General features: G+C 37.8%; 1 protein-coding gene across 2 annotated transcripts in view; it reads right to left on the bottom strand.

Annotated features, from left to right (window-relative positions):
• The window catches only part of LOC306991856 (zinc finger SWIM domain-containing protein 6), a 100,465-nt gene that overhangs the window by 33,967 nt on the left and 49,731 nt on the right, over positions 1-16,767 (bottom strand). For both annotated transcript variants that reach the window (XM_079600081.1, XM_079600082.1), the window contains exons 2-4: positions 8,787-9,143; positions 4,382-4,530; positions 3,398-3,548 (exon numbers count right to left, since the gene is read on the bottom strand). In XM_079600081.1, coding sequence (XP_079456207.1) covers positions 3,398-3,548; positions 4,382-4,530; positions 8,787-9,143 — 657 coding nt within the window. The remainder of the gene's footprint in view (positions 1-3,397; positions 3,549-4,381; positions 4,531-8,786; positions 9,144-16,767) is intronic.

A 16,767-nucleotide genomic window follows, 5' to 3' on the forward strand; every position in this document is an offset into this window, starting at 1 on the left:
AAAAATAAAAAAAACTTTCTGCTGACCGCAAATGTTTGAAAGGGAGTGTAAATGCTTTTAACCTATAAAGCTTGTTTCTGCCAATAAAATTTTTAAAAGGTCATTGCGACTATCACACAATTCTGACGTTTTATCTCAGAATTACGTGATCTAAAGTCACAATTGCGAGTTTTAAAGTAAGAATTGTGTGATCTAAAGTCGCAATTGCGAGTTATAAAGTCAGAATTGTGTGATCTAAAGTCAGAATTGCGAGTTATAAAGTCAGAATTGTGATATAAAGTCACAATTGCGAGTTTTAAAGTCAGAATTGTGTGATCTAAAGTCGCAATTGCAAGTTATAAAGTCAGAATTGCGTGATCTAAAGTCACAATTGCGAGTTTTAAAGTCAGAATTGTGTGATCTAAAGTCGAAATTGCAAGTTATAAAGTCAGAATTGGATGATATAAAGTCAAAATTGCGAGTTATAAAGTCAGAATTGTGTGATCTAAAGTCAGAATTGCGAGTTATAAAGTCAGAATTGTGATCTAAAGTCACAATTGCGAGTTTTAAAGTCAGAATTGTGTGATCTAAAGTCGCAATTGCAAGTTATAAAGTCAGAATTGGATGATATAAAGTCGAAATTGCGAGTTATAAAGTCAGAATTGTGATATAGTCACAATTGCGAGTTTTAAAGTCAGAATTGTGTGATCTAAAGTCGCAATTGCAAGTTATAAAGTCAGAATTGGATGATATAAAGTCGAAATTGCGAGTTATAAAGTCAGAATTGTGATATAAAGTCACAATTGCGAGTTTTAAAGTCAGAATTGTGTGATCTAAAGTCGAAATTGCAAGTTATAAAGTCAGAATTGGATGATATAAAGTCAAAATTGCGAGTTATAAAGTCAGAATTGTGATATAAAGTCACAATTGCGAGTTATAAAGTCAGAATTGTGATCTAAAGTCACAATTGCGAGTTTTAAAGTCAGAATTGTGATCTAAAGTCACAATTGCGAGTTTTAAAGTCAGAATTGTGTGATCTAAAGTCGCAATTGCAAGTTATAAAGTCAGAATTGGATGATATAAAGTCGAAATTGCGAGTTATAAAGTCAGAATTGTGATATAAAGTCACAATTGCGAGTTATAAAGTCAGAATTGTGTGATCTAAAGTCGCAATTGCAAGTTATAAAGTCAGAATTGTGTGATCTAAAGTCGAAATTGCAAGTTATAAAGTCAGAATTGGATGATATAAAGTCAAAATTGCGAGTTATAAAGTCAGAATTGCGTGATCTAAAGTCACAATTGCGAGTTATAAAGTCAGAATTGTGATATAAAGTCACAATTGCGAGTTTTAAAGTCAGAATTGTGTGATCTAAAGTCGAAATTGCGAGTTATAAAGTCAGAATTGGATGATATAAAGTCAAAATTGCGAGTTATAAAGTCAGAATTGCGTGATCTAAAGTCACAATTGCGAGTTATAAAGTCAGAATTGCGAGTTATAAAGTCAGAATTGCGAGATATAAAGTCAGAATTGTGATATAAAGTCGCAATTATCTTTTAAAATGTTTTATTCTGAGGCAGAAACAAGCTTCCATATTTAACAGTAGATGTAGTAGTAGTAGTTTACACTAATACTGAGAAAAAAGCATTAGTGCCACATTACGCATTGCGTTTGGCCACATTTCACTGCATGAGATCAGGCTCGACTAGCGTATAGCATCAGTCATCTCATGGAATGGCTTGAGCGCAGCATCGGTCTAGTGTTTATCTCCCGCTCCGCTTCTGCGCTCGGCACCCGGGGACCTGAACGCCAGCAATTGTGCCCACATCCGCCCAGTGCCAAGGCAAAATTGATGAAACATCACAGGATTTGAGAATTGGCAGGCTAGCGCGATGTGGCGAGCCAGTCACAATTAAAATGATTACACGTCCTTCCAATTTTCACCACTTTCATTCCAATAGTGCTGATAGCAGGAGATTGAGATGGAAAGGCGGAAAAAGCATGATATATTCCTTGTATATAATACGCTAGGTGGATTGAGTGGCAGTAAAACAACATTTGTTGTTGGCTCCGTGCGTTTTGATCCAGTTACAGTAATTGAAGCAATAGACGCAGCACTTGGGAAACGGGCTAAAGTGCGCCGACGGGTTCCAGTGCTCGGGTCTGCTTGTGTGCTTACCACAGTATATTTTAGACGGAAACACCCGAGAGGGTTTTAAGTGGGAAAAGAATATGCAATATTGATCAAGAGCAAAAGCTACGAATATGCAATCTGGCAACTGCAGTCTCCTCTAAATGGCCGTCCTCAGAGACGCAGGTGGATTTTAAACAGAGATCCGCACAGACGCTGAGTGCAGGGAAGACGGACTCTAAAACACGCCTGACAGAGAAACAACAACCGACTCATGCAGACCGACATGCATTCTAGTCCTATTCTGCTTTAACCCATCGCCATCTTTCTTTAGTGTGTAATGTTGCTGTTTGACCATGAGGAAGCTCCAGTTCTTCTCTATATCAGTGTCAGTGTTTCTGAACTCCTGAAACGCCTCCATTGTAGTCTTCAGTTTCTTCCGGGAACGAACACGTCACAATATTCCTCATTATAATAATTAATGCGCAGAATAAAGGGGCGGGGCCTGGTAGAGTTAGTTAATAGTGTGTTAAACTGGCGGTTATGGTAAGGGGCGGGACATTTCCCAAACACACTCAAAGCCCTCGACCAATCACAACACACTGCTCCAGCCGACCAATCAGAGCACAGTGTGATTTTCAGAAGGAGGGGCTTTATAGAGACAGGAAGTAAACAGAGCGTTACTGACAGACTGGGAAGAGAGGAGCCGCAACAATGGAGAATATGAGGAGAATAATCAACATTCAAAAAGGGAAACCTGTTCTAGTAGAGCCCAAACACAACATCAAGACTTAAAGTCCCGCTGTAGTCAATCCTTTCATCCCTTAAAACTCATCTTTGATCACCAAAATTACATATTTAAAGTTTTTTCCTTGAAAAACAAGTTCTTCATGGCTTAAAATATCTTGAATGTAACCCGACACCCTTGCCTCATTTAGTATACGCAGTTCTATGAATATGCAAATGAGCCCCGCCTCCACTCACTCAGAGATCCACTGGTTGACGATCACACGTTGATCTGATTGGTTACAAGGTAGTTTGTGACGTCAGAAACACCAGCGATTTCAAACCGTGTTTTTGAGACTGTCTTTGGTTCACTGCAGTTTAAAGCAGAAAATACTCAGCAATGCTGTCGACTTATGAACTTACACATGGTTTGTCTTAAAACATATTAATAACACCACATAGACACATAAACAACATTAAAAGCTGGATTTACACCACAGTAATGATACTGCACTTTAAATACAGTCAGTATGGAAGAAAGAGTAAAAGACAGTTGTTCTCACCTAACTCGTCCCACAGCTGCCGGTATTTGTCGGTCATGGTGGTTCCCTGCTGCCGCCACAGAGCTAGCCGCGGGTCGGCCATGAACTGCTCGGTGATCAGCGTCAGCATGCGAGCGCCGTTCGAGTCCCGCATCTTTAGCATCTCCCGCACCTGAAGCACACGTGCAAACACACACGCGAGATTTAAACACGTGCACCATTATGAGGAAAGTGCTAAACATGACACTGCATCCGAACCAGACATTCTGCAATCTCAATGTTTATCCGGTTTTGTTCTAAATAGCCACAAACTGTGATGCTTGGAATGCATTTATTTGATCAAAATATACAGTAAAAATCGTTAAATATTATTATAATAAATAACAGATGTTTTCTATGTGAATATATTTTAAAGTGTAATTTATTCCTGTGAATTTTCAGCATCATTACTCCAGTCTTCAGTGTCACATGATCCTTCAGAAATCAGTATAATATGATGATCTGATGCTCAAGAAACATATCTGATTATTATCAGTGTGGAAAACAGTTGTGCTGCTTCATATTTGAGGAAACTGATAAATTTGATGAATAGTTTAAAAGTAAAAAAAAAAAAAAAAGCATTTATTTTAAATAGATTATTTTAAACATTATAAATGCAAATTTATAATTTTAATTAAAAATAAAAAAAATAAAAAAAAAGGAAGTGTAGCTCCACCCACAGTGAAATCTCATTGGTTCAAAATTCCACTCAACATACGCATAAAACAAGATTTTTTTTTTCCTAATGTCAATGATTTTGTAGCTTTTTACAGTATTTTGCTTGCAAATAGAACAATATTTTGCATCATGCTTGATTTAAGAGATCAACCGGACAGAATGCATTGAATTTTCTTCAAATGTACAGGCTAGGTTTGTCCTAGCCGGCTGAAACTTTCAGCATTACGTTTAGTTCATCACTTAAAATGCTCATGCAAGTCCTCATGTTTAAGTCGAGCTTCACCTCACCTTTGAAAACAGGAGATTGAGCTGTTTCCCCGAGCCGTGGTATCCACCCTGGGAGAGGAAGAGTTTGACCTGCTCCTGGACCTGCTCCTCATCCAGATGCCAGCAGTTCTCGTCGTCCACGCTGGCCCCCGCTGTGGGGTCCGGGGCCCCTGAGGCATAAACACACAACCAAGCGATCAGTGAACAATTAAAACTGATGATCAAACTTACTAAAACCCCATTATAAAAAAAAAAAAAAAAAAAAAGCCAGAGAATCTATCAGCACAAAATCTTCAATGCAATTAATACAGAGTGTTTAAGAAACTCTAAAGCGCCTTTCCACTGCACACGACGGACCGGAAGTCATTAAAGGGTAACTAAACCCCTGGTCAGAGCCTGACTCCACCCAATCCACTCCACCCACAAAATATTTGAATCAATGGACAGCATTAATAAAGCCCCAGTCTTACAGATCATTAACTAAAAAAAGTTGTTTTAGGGTTTAGTTATTACCCTTTAATTTCCAATGTATGCGACCGGTCGACCGGATGTGATGTATTCTAATCAAAACTATGAGCGTGATAGAATTACCAATATTTTTACTCTTTAATGTTATTCTGTAAACGCTATTTCTGTAAAATGTCGGTTATTAATATGGCAAAAATTTTTTTTTATAATTATTAAATCAATATTTAAATTTTGCTCTATAAAATCAACTATGTTTATATTTTTATTTTAGATGTATTGAGTGTAATTTGTTTGGTGTGGATATATTCATGCTTGCATTACATTGATTAAAATCATTCATTTTACCATCCCGAGGGTTACAGTTGCTTCACGACCAATTTTTTAAGTTCTGTGCGATTGACACTAGGCGGCGAAATGCGCAGTGAAAAGGCGGCTTAAAGATTCTGCTTTTCTTCATGTTCATCTTTCTTTAGTGTGTAATGTTGTTGTTTGAACATGAAAAAGCTCCAGTTATTCTCTATATCAGTGTCAGTGTTTCTGAACTCCTGAAACGCCTCCATTGTAGTCTTGAGTTTCTTCCGGGAACGAACACGTCACAATATTCCTCATTATAATAATTAATACGCAGAATAAAGGGGCGGGGACTGGTTGAGTTAGTTAGTAGTGTGTTAAACTGGCGGTTATGGTAAGGGGCGGGACATTTCACAAACACACTCGAAGCTCTCGACCAATCACAACACACTGATCCAGCCGACCAATCAGAGCACAGTGTGATTTTCAGAAGGAGGGGCTTCATAGAGACAGGAAGTAAACAGAGCATTACTGACAGACTGGGAAGAGAGGAGCCGCAACAATGGAGAATATGAGGAGAATAATCAACATTCAAGCAGGAAAATATATTCTAGTGGAGACCAAACACAACATCAAGACTTTGTAAGAAGGCATAACAGGTCGACTTTAATGCGATGCAGAAGCTGGTCTGAAACCGCACACATGCAGGGAAAGAAACCCGCCGTACCCCAAACAACGGCTGAAGTCGACAATGCTGAGGGTCTACAGTAAAGATTTATTAGACGCCACATCAAACCAACTTCCTGCATTCCAGCCGTGACCTCACACTGATGAAAGCACTTCCTCCCTCCCCCCCCCCCCCGCTCTGCAGTTCGCTGGCGTTTTTTCCCCCTATAATTGGCACATCCGCTTTAGATTTCCCCTTCCCGACAAAAGTGAAATATAATATGACCATTGTGCCTAATGCCGACACGATAAGAGACTAAGAAGAGTCTTTCTTTCCCTTAGAGTGATGTCATCAGGACCGATGCGCGGATCAGAAACAGAGCTAATCTAATGGAAACGCGCATGAACTTTAATCAGCCAAACTCAGTTTTAAACGGGTCCTATTATGAAAAATAGGATTATTTTTTGTTGCAAATTTTCACACTTTTTTATTTATTTACTATGTTCATTAACAAACCCCCTCGTTATTCACTGCAATGTCCACACACACACACACACACACACGTTAATATGCTAATGCTTACATTGTAGATTTATTTTACCGTGACTGGTCTTCATTTCAAGTAAGCAAGCGTCCAACAAACAGTCATTTAATCCACAGTTCCAACTCATAGCCTAACCATGGGCCGTATATAAACTGGACACAGCGACCGAAACCCCATAGACTTTACCGGAGAAAAGTGAAGTCACACTTCCTGATCGCCTCAAACTGAGCTTGATGACGTAGATGTGACTGACAGCTGTCAGTCTTCTAGTAGCTGTGCCGAGAGAAATCTGAAGCATTCCCTTCCGAATCTCGCAGAGACGAAAATACAAATTTTACAATTTCAATTCAATTCAAATTTTGATTCGATATCGATTAATTTGGATAAATAGTACAGTAGACGCATGCTAATTTTTCTCAAGAAAGAAATTCTCACATAATGCTGTAAACAGGCTACAGAGAGCCCGGTTAGCTGGTATTACTATTAAAGGTTAAAAATAACAACTCACATTTTATATACAGGTTAAACTCGAAAAATTTGAATATGGTGCAAAAGTTCATTTATTTCAGTAATTCAACTTAAAAGGTGAAACTAATATATTATATAGACTCATCACATGCAAAGTGAGATATTTCAAGCCTTTATTTGTTATAATTTTGATGATTATGGCAGATTATGAAAACCCCAAATTCAAAATTAGAACATTGTGAAGAGGTTTTCATAAGCTGTAAGCCATAATCATCAAAATTATAACAAATAAAGGCTTGAAATATCTCACTTTGCATGTGATGAGTCTATATAATATATTAGTTTCACCTTTTAAGTTGAATTACTGAAATAAATTAACACAATATTCTAATTTTTCGAGTTTCACCTGTAATGCGGTTTTTATTATAACAACAAATTTATAATATTTTAATGATACAAGTAAAAAATGTATAAATATGTAATATAGTGCACATATTTAGCAAAATACTAATTTATAGGCTACTAATACTAAATGTATTATAAAATACTACAACTAGCGTGCTATGGTCATTATGAGGTATTTGCATTTCGGTAAGTTGTACTGTATCTTTCAACATACCTATTAGTGTTTATTAACTAATAATCAGTAGTAAAGAGAGATGATCGATCACGTGCCTCTTGAACTGAAGCGCTTCAGAGATCCGTCACATTTATGAGCGCCAAAACGGCATTTATTGTTTGACTTTCGTAATAAAATTGACAGAATTTGAGAGCTGAGAATGTCCTCTTTGCTTCGCAATTTATCTCTGCATGAGAAAAGTGTTAATTGACCCTTTGCAGGGAGCTTGATTGACAGGCGATCAGACCAATCATACTTCGCCATCCGCCATAATATCATTGCGCTGCTGTACGGCTGCAGTTCCTGGATTATTACGCAGGAATTAGAGTATAGTTCCTAGTCATATCGGCCTAGAAAATCACAACTTTTCATTTTCTGTTGGTCTTAGTACACGATGTAACTACAGGAGAGTCGAGTTTTAAATAGGAAAAATATTGAAACTCTTTGGTCATTTTTTTGAGAGATGCTAACGGTCTAATCAGATTCAATGATCTATGCTATGCTATGCTAAAAGTGCTACTGCCAGACCCAGAGATCGGCTGAATGCATTCGGAAACGGTAAAACTGTTTAACTCTCGGGGAGCTGGAGAATGAGCCTATTTCCAAAAAAAGTGGAGTGTTCCTTTAAAAGGCATGTTTTATAAACAAGGTATTTGGCTAGATATTTAGCTGACGCATGAGGAAATCAAACACATCCATTCCAGAACTGTTACCTACATCCAAATTGCCAAATTTCTGGTGTCTGAATAATTTTTGGATTGACTGTGAATATATATATATATATATATATATATATATATATATATATATATATATATATATATATATATATATAATGCACGTATGCATATTTAGAAACTAATAAAGCTGCCAGTCAGGTATATTTAAGTATAAATGGGTTTGAGTAGGTAATGTATACGGGGTGTGTAAATGTGGGTTATGCTCACTGATGTATAATTATGTAAGTATATATATTTCATTTAATATATACAATATGTATAAGCATGTATATATTAGTACTTTGCATTAATAAAGTAATTTTATTCATTCTTTGTTTATTTACTTTTCCTCATGCTTATATGTTCATATATTTACTATATTCAATAGGGCTGTCACATTGTAGGACTTGTACTTACAGAATTTATTTACGTTTGAGGGCTGGGGGGGAGGCTTTGTTTTTGACACTTATTGTAGAACATATGTTTTTTAATGTTTCCCTGTTTATGAAAAGCTAAATAAATCATTAAAAAAAAAAGAAAGTAATAAAGCCGTTGAGTGTCAGTGTAGCCTAGCTGTGATCGTAGTGAGATTGTAGGAATGTGAAGTGTTCAGCACTCTCGACGTGAAGGGCTCTCGACCCGGATCTCACCGTGGACTTGATTGATCTCCGAGTTCTGCGAGAGGATCTCGTCGGCCAGTTTCTGTGCCGTGGGCAGAACCTCGGTGTGGTGGACGGTGATGAGATACTGCACAAACTTCTGCAGCTGGTCCCGGTTCATCTGGAAGAGAGTCTCTGAGATGGGCAGGTGCAGTTTGACCTGCTCGGGCCTCCGTACGCGGTACAGGGACAGCGCCACCACGTGAGCGCAGTAGAAGATGTCCTTGTTCCCGCATCCACACGTCACAGAGGTGATCTTGCAGCGGTCGAAGCTGATGGCGACGCTACACACCATCTCGGGTTCGGACGGCGTGGCCGGTTCTGTGACGGTGCCGCTGAGATGGAAACCTGAGACACACAGAAGGAAAGGGTTCAGTCATGTTGCATTGAGTGTTAATGCATCCATCAAACTCGATTGTGTGTGTGTGTGTGTGTGTGTGTGTGTGTTGTCATTTCAACAGACCGCACGGTTTTCTCTTTAGCAGATGATCAAAAGTACGACAAAATTACAATGTTTTCTGATTATATGCTTTGAAATTCAGTATTTTAAATGATTAGGCTTTATTTTATGTTTGAACTGATCAGTTTTACTCTAGTGAATAAAATAAATACAAAATATAAATATAATATACATAAAAATATGAAATATATTAGATCAAATAAAATAATAATTAATTTTTTTATTAAATAAACATAAAATTATATTTTTTTAGGGACAAAACAACAAACAAAAGCAAAGCAATCACTCGCATTAAAAGTATGTAAAAGTATATGAAATCCTGAAAAGTGGGACAGGGACAGTTAAAAGAGGAAGAGAGGATGAGGAAGTCTCAGTCTACTGTTGGTGAACAGTGTGTGTGTGTGTGTGTGTGTGTGTGTGTGTGTGTGTGTGTGTGTGTGTGTGTGTGTGTGTGTGCGTGTGTGTGTGTGTGTGTGTGTGTGTGTGACTACAAAGGCAGGACTGAATAATGCAGATGCTCATTTGAATATTTTAAGCGCCCTTGCTCCCGATCCAGAGGAGGCGGAGAATTGTACGTTAACTAGGAAGTAAAGCAGATATTAATGAGTGCGTATTAATCCCAGCCGCCCAGAGTTCATGAGCCGGTCTATGGCAGACTTCACTTCCTGTTTGGGCCGTTTCCAATATTTAAGCACTTAAAGCACTGTTCACTTAATATATGACCCTGGACCACAAAACCAGTCACATGGGTAATTTTTTTTGGAAATTGAGATGTATACATCATATAAAAGCTGAATAAATAAGCTTTCCACTGATGTGTGGTTTGTTAGGATAGGACAATATTTGGTCGAGACACAACTATTGAAAATCTGGAATCTGAGGAGCAAAAAAATGTAAACATTGAGAAAATCTCCTTTAAAGTTGTGCATTTATGTTCACGATTGTGCTGCATTCACTCACAAAAATACATGTTTTATATATTTACGGTAGGAAATTTACTAAATATCTTCATGGAACATGATCTTAATATCCTCATGATTTTTGGCATAAAAGAAAAATGGATAATTTTGACCCATACAATGTATAGTTGCTATTGCCACAGATATACCCGTGCGGCTCCAGACTGGGTTTGTGATCCAGGGTCACATGTGTGCCTTTGCTTTATTGTTTTCATTTGTCCAACTACTTGTATTTTGGTGGATTGCTAAAAAAAAAGAAAAAAAAAAAAAGAAAAAAAAGATGAAATGTATGAATAATAATACTTTTCATTTGTCCAACTGTCTGTATTTTTGCGGATTATAAAAAAAATATAAAAAATTAATTAAATATATGAATAATAAATTTTGATTTGCCGAATGAAATAAAAAAAAATAAAAATAATGAATTAAATATATGAAAAATACCGGTTTTCAAGTGTATTATAAAAGAACTCAAAATCATTGAAAAATAAGAAAAAGTAAAATAAATCAAAATTAAACAAAATATATTAATATGAATCATTAAAAAAAAGAAAAAAAATATACACATTTTTACACAAGTATACAAATATACATACATATATATATATATATTACACACACATACATACATATATATATATATATATCCAAAATAACTTTTTCATTTGTCCTACTGTTTGTAATTACAAAATGAAAAATTTATATTAATAAAATTATAAATATTTAAAATTAAATATATATAAAAATACTGTGGTGGGGTGTCAGTTGGTGTGACAATCCTATAATATCCTTACTGCCTAGTACACACACACACACACACTAATAGCACACCTCCTGTTAGTGGTGGACCGGCCCACTATTGCTACAAGAGAAAAAGGATGAATGTTCAAGTTTCGCTTCCTTTCTCAGTGTGCTGACCCAGCAGTGTCCACACACACACACACACACACACACACGCCTCTTCCACAACGCTAAATATATTCCATCACTTGAGAAAAGCGTTCGCATGTAGGAAGTGGAGAAAGAAGAAGCCAGGAGCGATTTCTAACCAGTGTTGAAGAGCACAGAAGCCTTCACCAGCGCAGAGTTATCTGTGTGTTCAGCAACAGCACTGACATGAGCACTGGACGTGTGTGTGTGTGTGTGTGTGTGTGTGTGTGTGTGTGTGTGTGTGTGTGTGTGTGTGTGTGTGTGTGTGTGTGTGTGTGTGTGTGTGTGTGTGTGTGTGTGTGTGTGTGTGTGTGGAAACTGAAGATGTGGAGAACACGCGCCGCGTCATTACCACTCAACCGCCTGTGTGAGATCCCAGTAAACACTTGACCCGCGTCTAGACTACTTTTCTTTATTTTAATCATTTTTTTACTGTTGTATTGATATCGTATTAACATACAAAATGACGAAGACAAACAATCAGCTGTTACAACAGTGAGCAAAAATCTAAATAACAGCGAAAATATATATATTTTTAAATAATAATAAAAATTTATAAAAATATAAATGATAATAAAAATTGTAACATTTTACAATAAGGTTCATCAGTTTACATTAGATAACTACCTTAGTTAACATGAACTAAGAATGAGCAATACTTGTACAGAATTTATTAATCTTAGTTAATATTAATTTCAACATTTACTAATACGTTATTAAAATCAAAGGTTGTATTAGTTAAGGCACTGTGAACTAACATGAACAGCTGGATTTTTATTAACAAACATTAACAAATATGAATAAATACAATAACACATGTAGCCTATTGCTTATTGTTCGTTAATACATTAATCTAATGAACCTTACTGTAAAATATTTATTTACCATTATTTACCATAAAAATTATTCAAACTGGTCAGTTTCACTGAGGAGAGAATAACAGAGATACAGAAAACAAATATTTGAGACAAAATATGCTTAAAAATATACACAATATACACATATCGATACGACAGAGGGAACAGGGAACCCCAAATACAACTGAACACACATGAAGAATAAAGAAAAAAAGACGTGCGTCTAGACCACCAGACCACCATCTCCACACACACACACACACCACACGCACGCACACACACACGCACACACACACGCACACGACGAGCTTCATCATCAAAATTATTCTTCTCTAAAGCGCTCCCTGAGGACGGGGAAGGTAATGAAAGTAAGCGCAGGTTTAAAGGCAATATAAAGAAACGCAGGAGAGATTCTGCTATTCATCACGACCCAATGAATCCAGAGCCGCACGAACACCAGTCGGGTCACATGACCTCCGGAACATCGAGATTGATGAATACAAATAAACAAACGTCATACTTCACATCAGTGATAGGCTGCTTTTTCTTTATGCTAAAAATATTAGAAAATAGAATGATAGAGCGATTGACAGATAGAGCGATAAAGTGATAGAGCAACAGATGGATGGATAGATAGAGCGATAGATAGATAGAGCGATAGATAGAGCGATAGATAGAGAGATAAAGCGATAGAGCAACAGATGGATGGATAGAGCAATAGATAGATAGAGCGATAGATAGATCGATAGATAGAGCGATAGATAGAGAGATAAAGCGATAGAGCAACAGATGGATAGATAGAGCGATAGATAGAGCGATAGATAGATAGAGCGATAGATAGATAGATAGAGCGATAGATAGATAGATAGAGAGATAAAGCGATAGAGCAACAGATGGATAGATAGAGCGATAGATAGATAGAGCGATAGATAGATAGAGCGATAGATAGATAGAGCGATAGATAGATAGAGCGATAGAGCGATAGATAGATAGAGCGATAGATAGATAGAGCGATAGAGCGATAGATAGATAGAGCGATAGATAGAGAGATAAAGCGATAGAGCAACAGATGGATGGATAGATCGATAGATAGAGCGATAGATAGATAGATAGAGCGATAGATAGATAGATAGAGAGATAAAGCGATAGAGCGATAGATAGATAGATAGATAGATAGATAGATAGATAGATAGATAGATAAAGCGATAGAGCAACAGATGGATGGATAGATCGATAGATAGAGCGATAGATCGATAGATAGATAGATAGATAGAGCGATAGATAGATAGATAGAGAGATAAAGCGATAGATAGATAGATAGAGAGATAAAGCGATAGATAGATAGATAGAGAGATAAAGCGATAGATAGATAGATAGATAGATAGATAGATAGATAGATAGATAGAGCGATAGATAGATAGAGCGATAGAGCGATAGATAGATAGAGCGATAGATAGATAGAGCGATAGAGCGATAGATAGATAGAGCGATAGATAGATAGAGCGATAGATAGAGAGATAAAGCGATAGAGCAACAGATGGATGGATAGATCGATAGATAGAGCGATAGATAGATAGATAGAGCGATAGATAGATAGATAGAGAGATAAAGCGATAGAGCAACAGATGGATAGATAGAGCGATAGATAGATAGAGCGATAGATAGATAGAGCGATAGATAGATAGAGCGATAGATAGATAGAGCGATAGAGCGATAGATAGAGAGATAAAGCGATAGAGCAACAGATGGATGGATAGATCGATAGATAGAGCGATAGATAGATAGATAGAGCGATAGATAGATAGATAGAGAGATAAAGCGATAGAGCGATAGATAGATAGATAGATAGATAGATAGATAGATAGATAGATAGATAGATAGATAAAGCGATAGAGCAACAGATGGATGGATAGATCGATAGATAGAGCGATAGATCGATAGATAGAGCGATAGATCGATAGATAGAGCGATAGATAGATAGAGCGATAGATAGATAGATAGAGAGATAAAGCGATAGATAGATAGATAGATAGATAGATAGATAGATAGATAGATAGATAGATAGATAGATAGATAGATAGATAGATAGATAGATAGATAGATAGATAGATAGATAGATAGATAGATAGATAGATAGATAGATAGAGCACTTCTGGTATTTAAGTGAAGGCATTTTCTCTACACATGAGCCACACATCCTGAAGAGAGCGGCTCCAGCTTACCGCGCACATGCTACAGTGACATTTATTGGGTTTTTATGACAAATAATGATTGTTCGTGTCGTATATCAGTTTTATAAGCGGGACGCTGATAGATCCGTGAGTGATGCGGGCGCGCGGCCGGCAGGGGGATTTACTGCCCGCGCAGAGCACGCTTACAGCAGAGCTAATGGAAACGCTGGGGCAACAAGACAATTAGCAGGACTTTAATTAAGACATTTTCTCTGTGGTCAGTTTTATTAAAGCACTTAGGTAAAACCCCAAGGAGATCACACACTCCAGACTGGCACAGCAGGACAATATACAGCTAATGCGCAGCTCGGGACGAAGGAGAATTACAATATGCTAGAAACGCGATGCTAGAGTTACACTTCGTTTTACCGCCGCTAACTAATCAAACACTTTATATATGTGTATATATAAAGATGGTGCATTAATATTACTATGAACACATGCAGCAACAAAGAATCACAAACAGCAGTTGCGCAGTAACACTAATGTAACACGGTCACAGGTGTGTGTTTGTGTAACACTAATGTAATGCGGTCACAGGTGTGTGTTTGTGTAACACTAATGTAACACGGTCACAGGTGTGTGTTTGTGTAACACTAATGTGATGCGGTGACAGGTGTGTGTTTGTGTAACACTAATGTAATGCGGTGACAGGTGTGTGTTTGTGTAACACTAATGTGATGCGGTGACAGGTGTGTGTTTGTGTAACACTAATGTGATGTGGTGACAGGTGTGTGTGTGTGTGTGTAACACTAATGTAATGCGGTGACAGGTGTGTGTTTGTGTAACACTAATGTGATGCGGTGACAGGTGTGTGTTTGTGTAACACTAATGTGATGTGGTGACAGGTGTGTGTGTGTGTGTAACACTAATGTAATGCGGTGACAGGTGTGTGTTTGTGTAACACTAATGTGATGTGGTGACAGGTGTGTGTGTGTGTGTAACACTAATGTAATGCGGTGACAGGTGTGTGTTTGTGTAACACTAATGTGATGTGGTGACAGGTGTGTGTGTGTGTGTAACACTAATGTAATGCGTTGACAGGTGTGTGTTTGTGTAACACTAATGTGATGTGGTGACAGGTGTGTGTGTGTGTGTAACACTAATGTAATGCGGTGACAGGTGTGTGTTTGTGTAACACTAATGTAACACGGTGACAGGTGTGTGTTTGTGTAACACTAATGTAACACGGTGACAGGTGTGTGTTTGTGTAACACTAATGTAATACGGTGACAGGTGTGTGTTTGTGTAACACTAATGTAACACGGTGACAGGTGTGTGTTTGTGTAACACTAATGTGATGTGGTGACAGGTGTGTGTGTGTGTGTGTGTAACACTAATGTAATGCGGTGACAGGTGTGTGTTTGTGTAACACTAATGTAACACGGTGACAGGTGTGTGTTTGTGTAACACTAATGTAACACGGTGACAGGTGTGTGTTTGTGTAACACTAATGTGATGTGGTGACAGGTGTGTGTGTGTGTGTGTGTAACACTAATGTAATGCGGTGACAGGTGTGTGTTTGTGTAACACTAATGTAACACGGTGACAGGTGTGTGTTTGTGTAACACTAATGTAATGCGGTGACAGGTGTGTGTTTGTGTAACACTAATGTAATGCGGTGACAGGTGTGTGTTTGTGTAACACTAATGTGATGTGGTGACAGGTGTGTGTGTGTGTGTAACACTAATGTAATGCGGTGACAGGTGTGTGTTTGTGTAACACTAATGTGATGTGGTGACAGGTGTGTGTGTGTGTGTAACACTAATGTAATGCGGTGACAGGTGTGTGTTTGTGTAACACTAATGTAACACGGTGACAGGTGTGTGTTTGTGTAACACTAATGTGATGTGGTGACAGGTGTGTGTGTGTGTGTGTGTAACACTAATGTAATGCGGTGACAGGTGTGTGTTTGTGTAACACTAATGTAACACGGTGACAGGTGTGTGTTTGTGTAACACTAATGTAACACGGTGACAGGTGTGTGTTTGTGTAACACTAATGTGATGTGGTGACAGGTGTGTGTGTGTGTGTGTGTAACACTAATGTAATGCGGTGACAGGTGTGTGTTTGTGTAACACTAATGTAACACGGTGACAGGTGTGTGTTTGTGTAACACTAATGTAATGCGGTGACAGGTGTGTGTTTGTGTAACACTAATGTAATACGGTGACAGGTGTGTGTTTGTGTAACACTAATGTAATGCGGTCACAGGTGTGTGTTTGTGTAACACTAATGTAATGCGGTGACAGGTGTGTGTTTGTGTAACACTAATGTGATGTGGTGACAGGTGTATGTTTGTGTAACACTAATGTAACACGGTGACAGGTGTGTGTGTGTGTGTAACACTAATGTAATGCGGTGACAGGTGTGTGTTTGTGTAACACTAATGTAACACGTTGACAGGTGTGTGTTTGTGTAACACTAATGTAATGCGGTGACAGGTGTGTGTTTGTGTAACACTAATGTAATGTGGTGACAGGTGTGTGTGTGTGTGTGTGTGTAACACTAATGTAATGCGGTGACAGGTGTGTG

The sequence above is a fragment of the Phoxinus phoxinus genome (genome assembly GCF_949152265.1).
Source record: "Phoxinus phoxinus genome assembly, chromosome: 23".
NCBI lineage: Eukaryota > Metazoa > Chordata > Actinopteri > Cypriniformes > Leuciscidae > Phoxinus > Phoxinus phoxinus.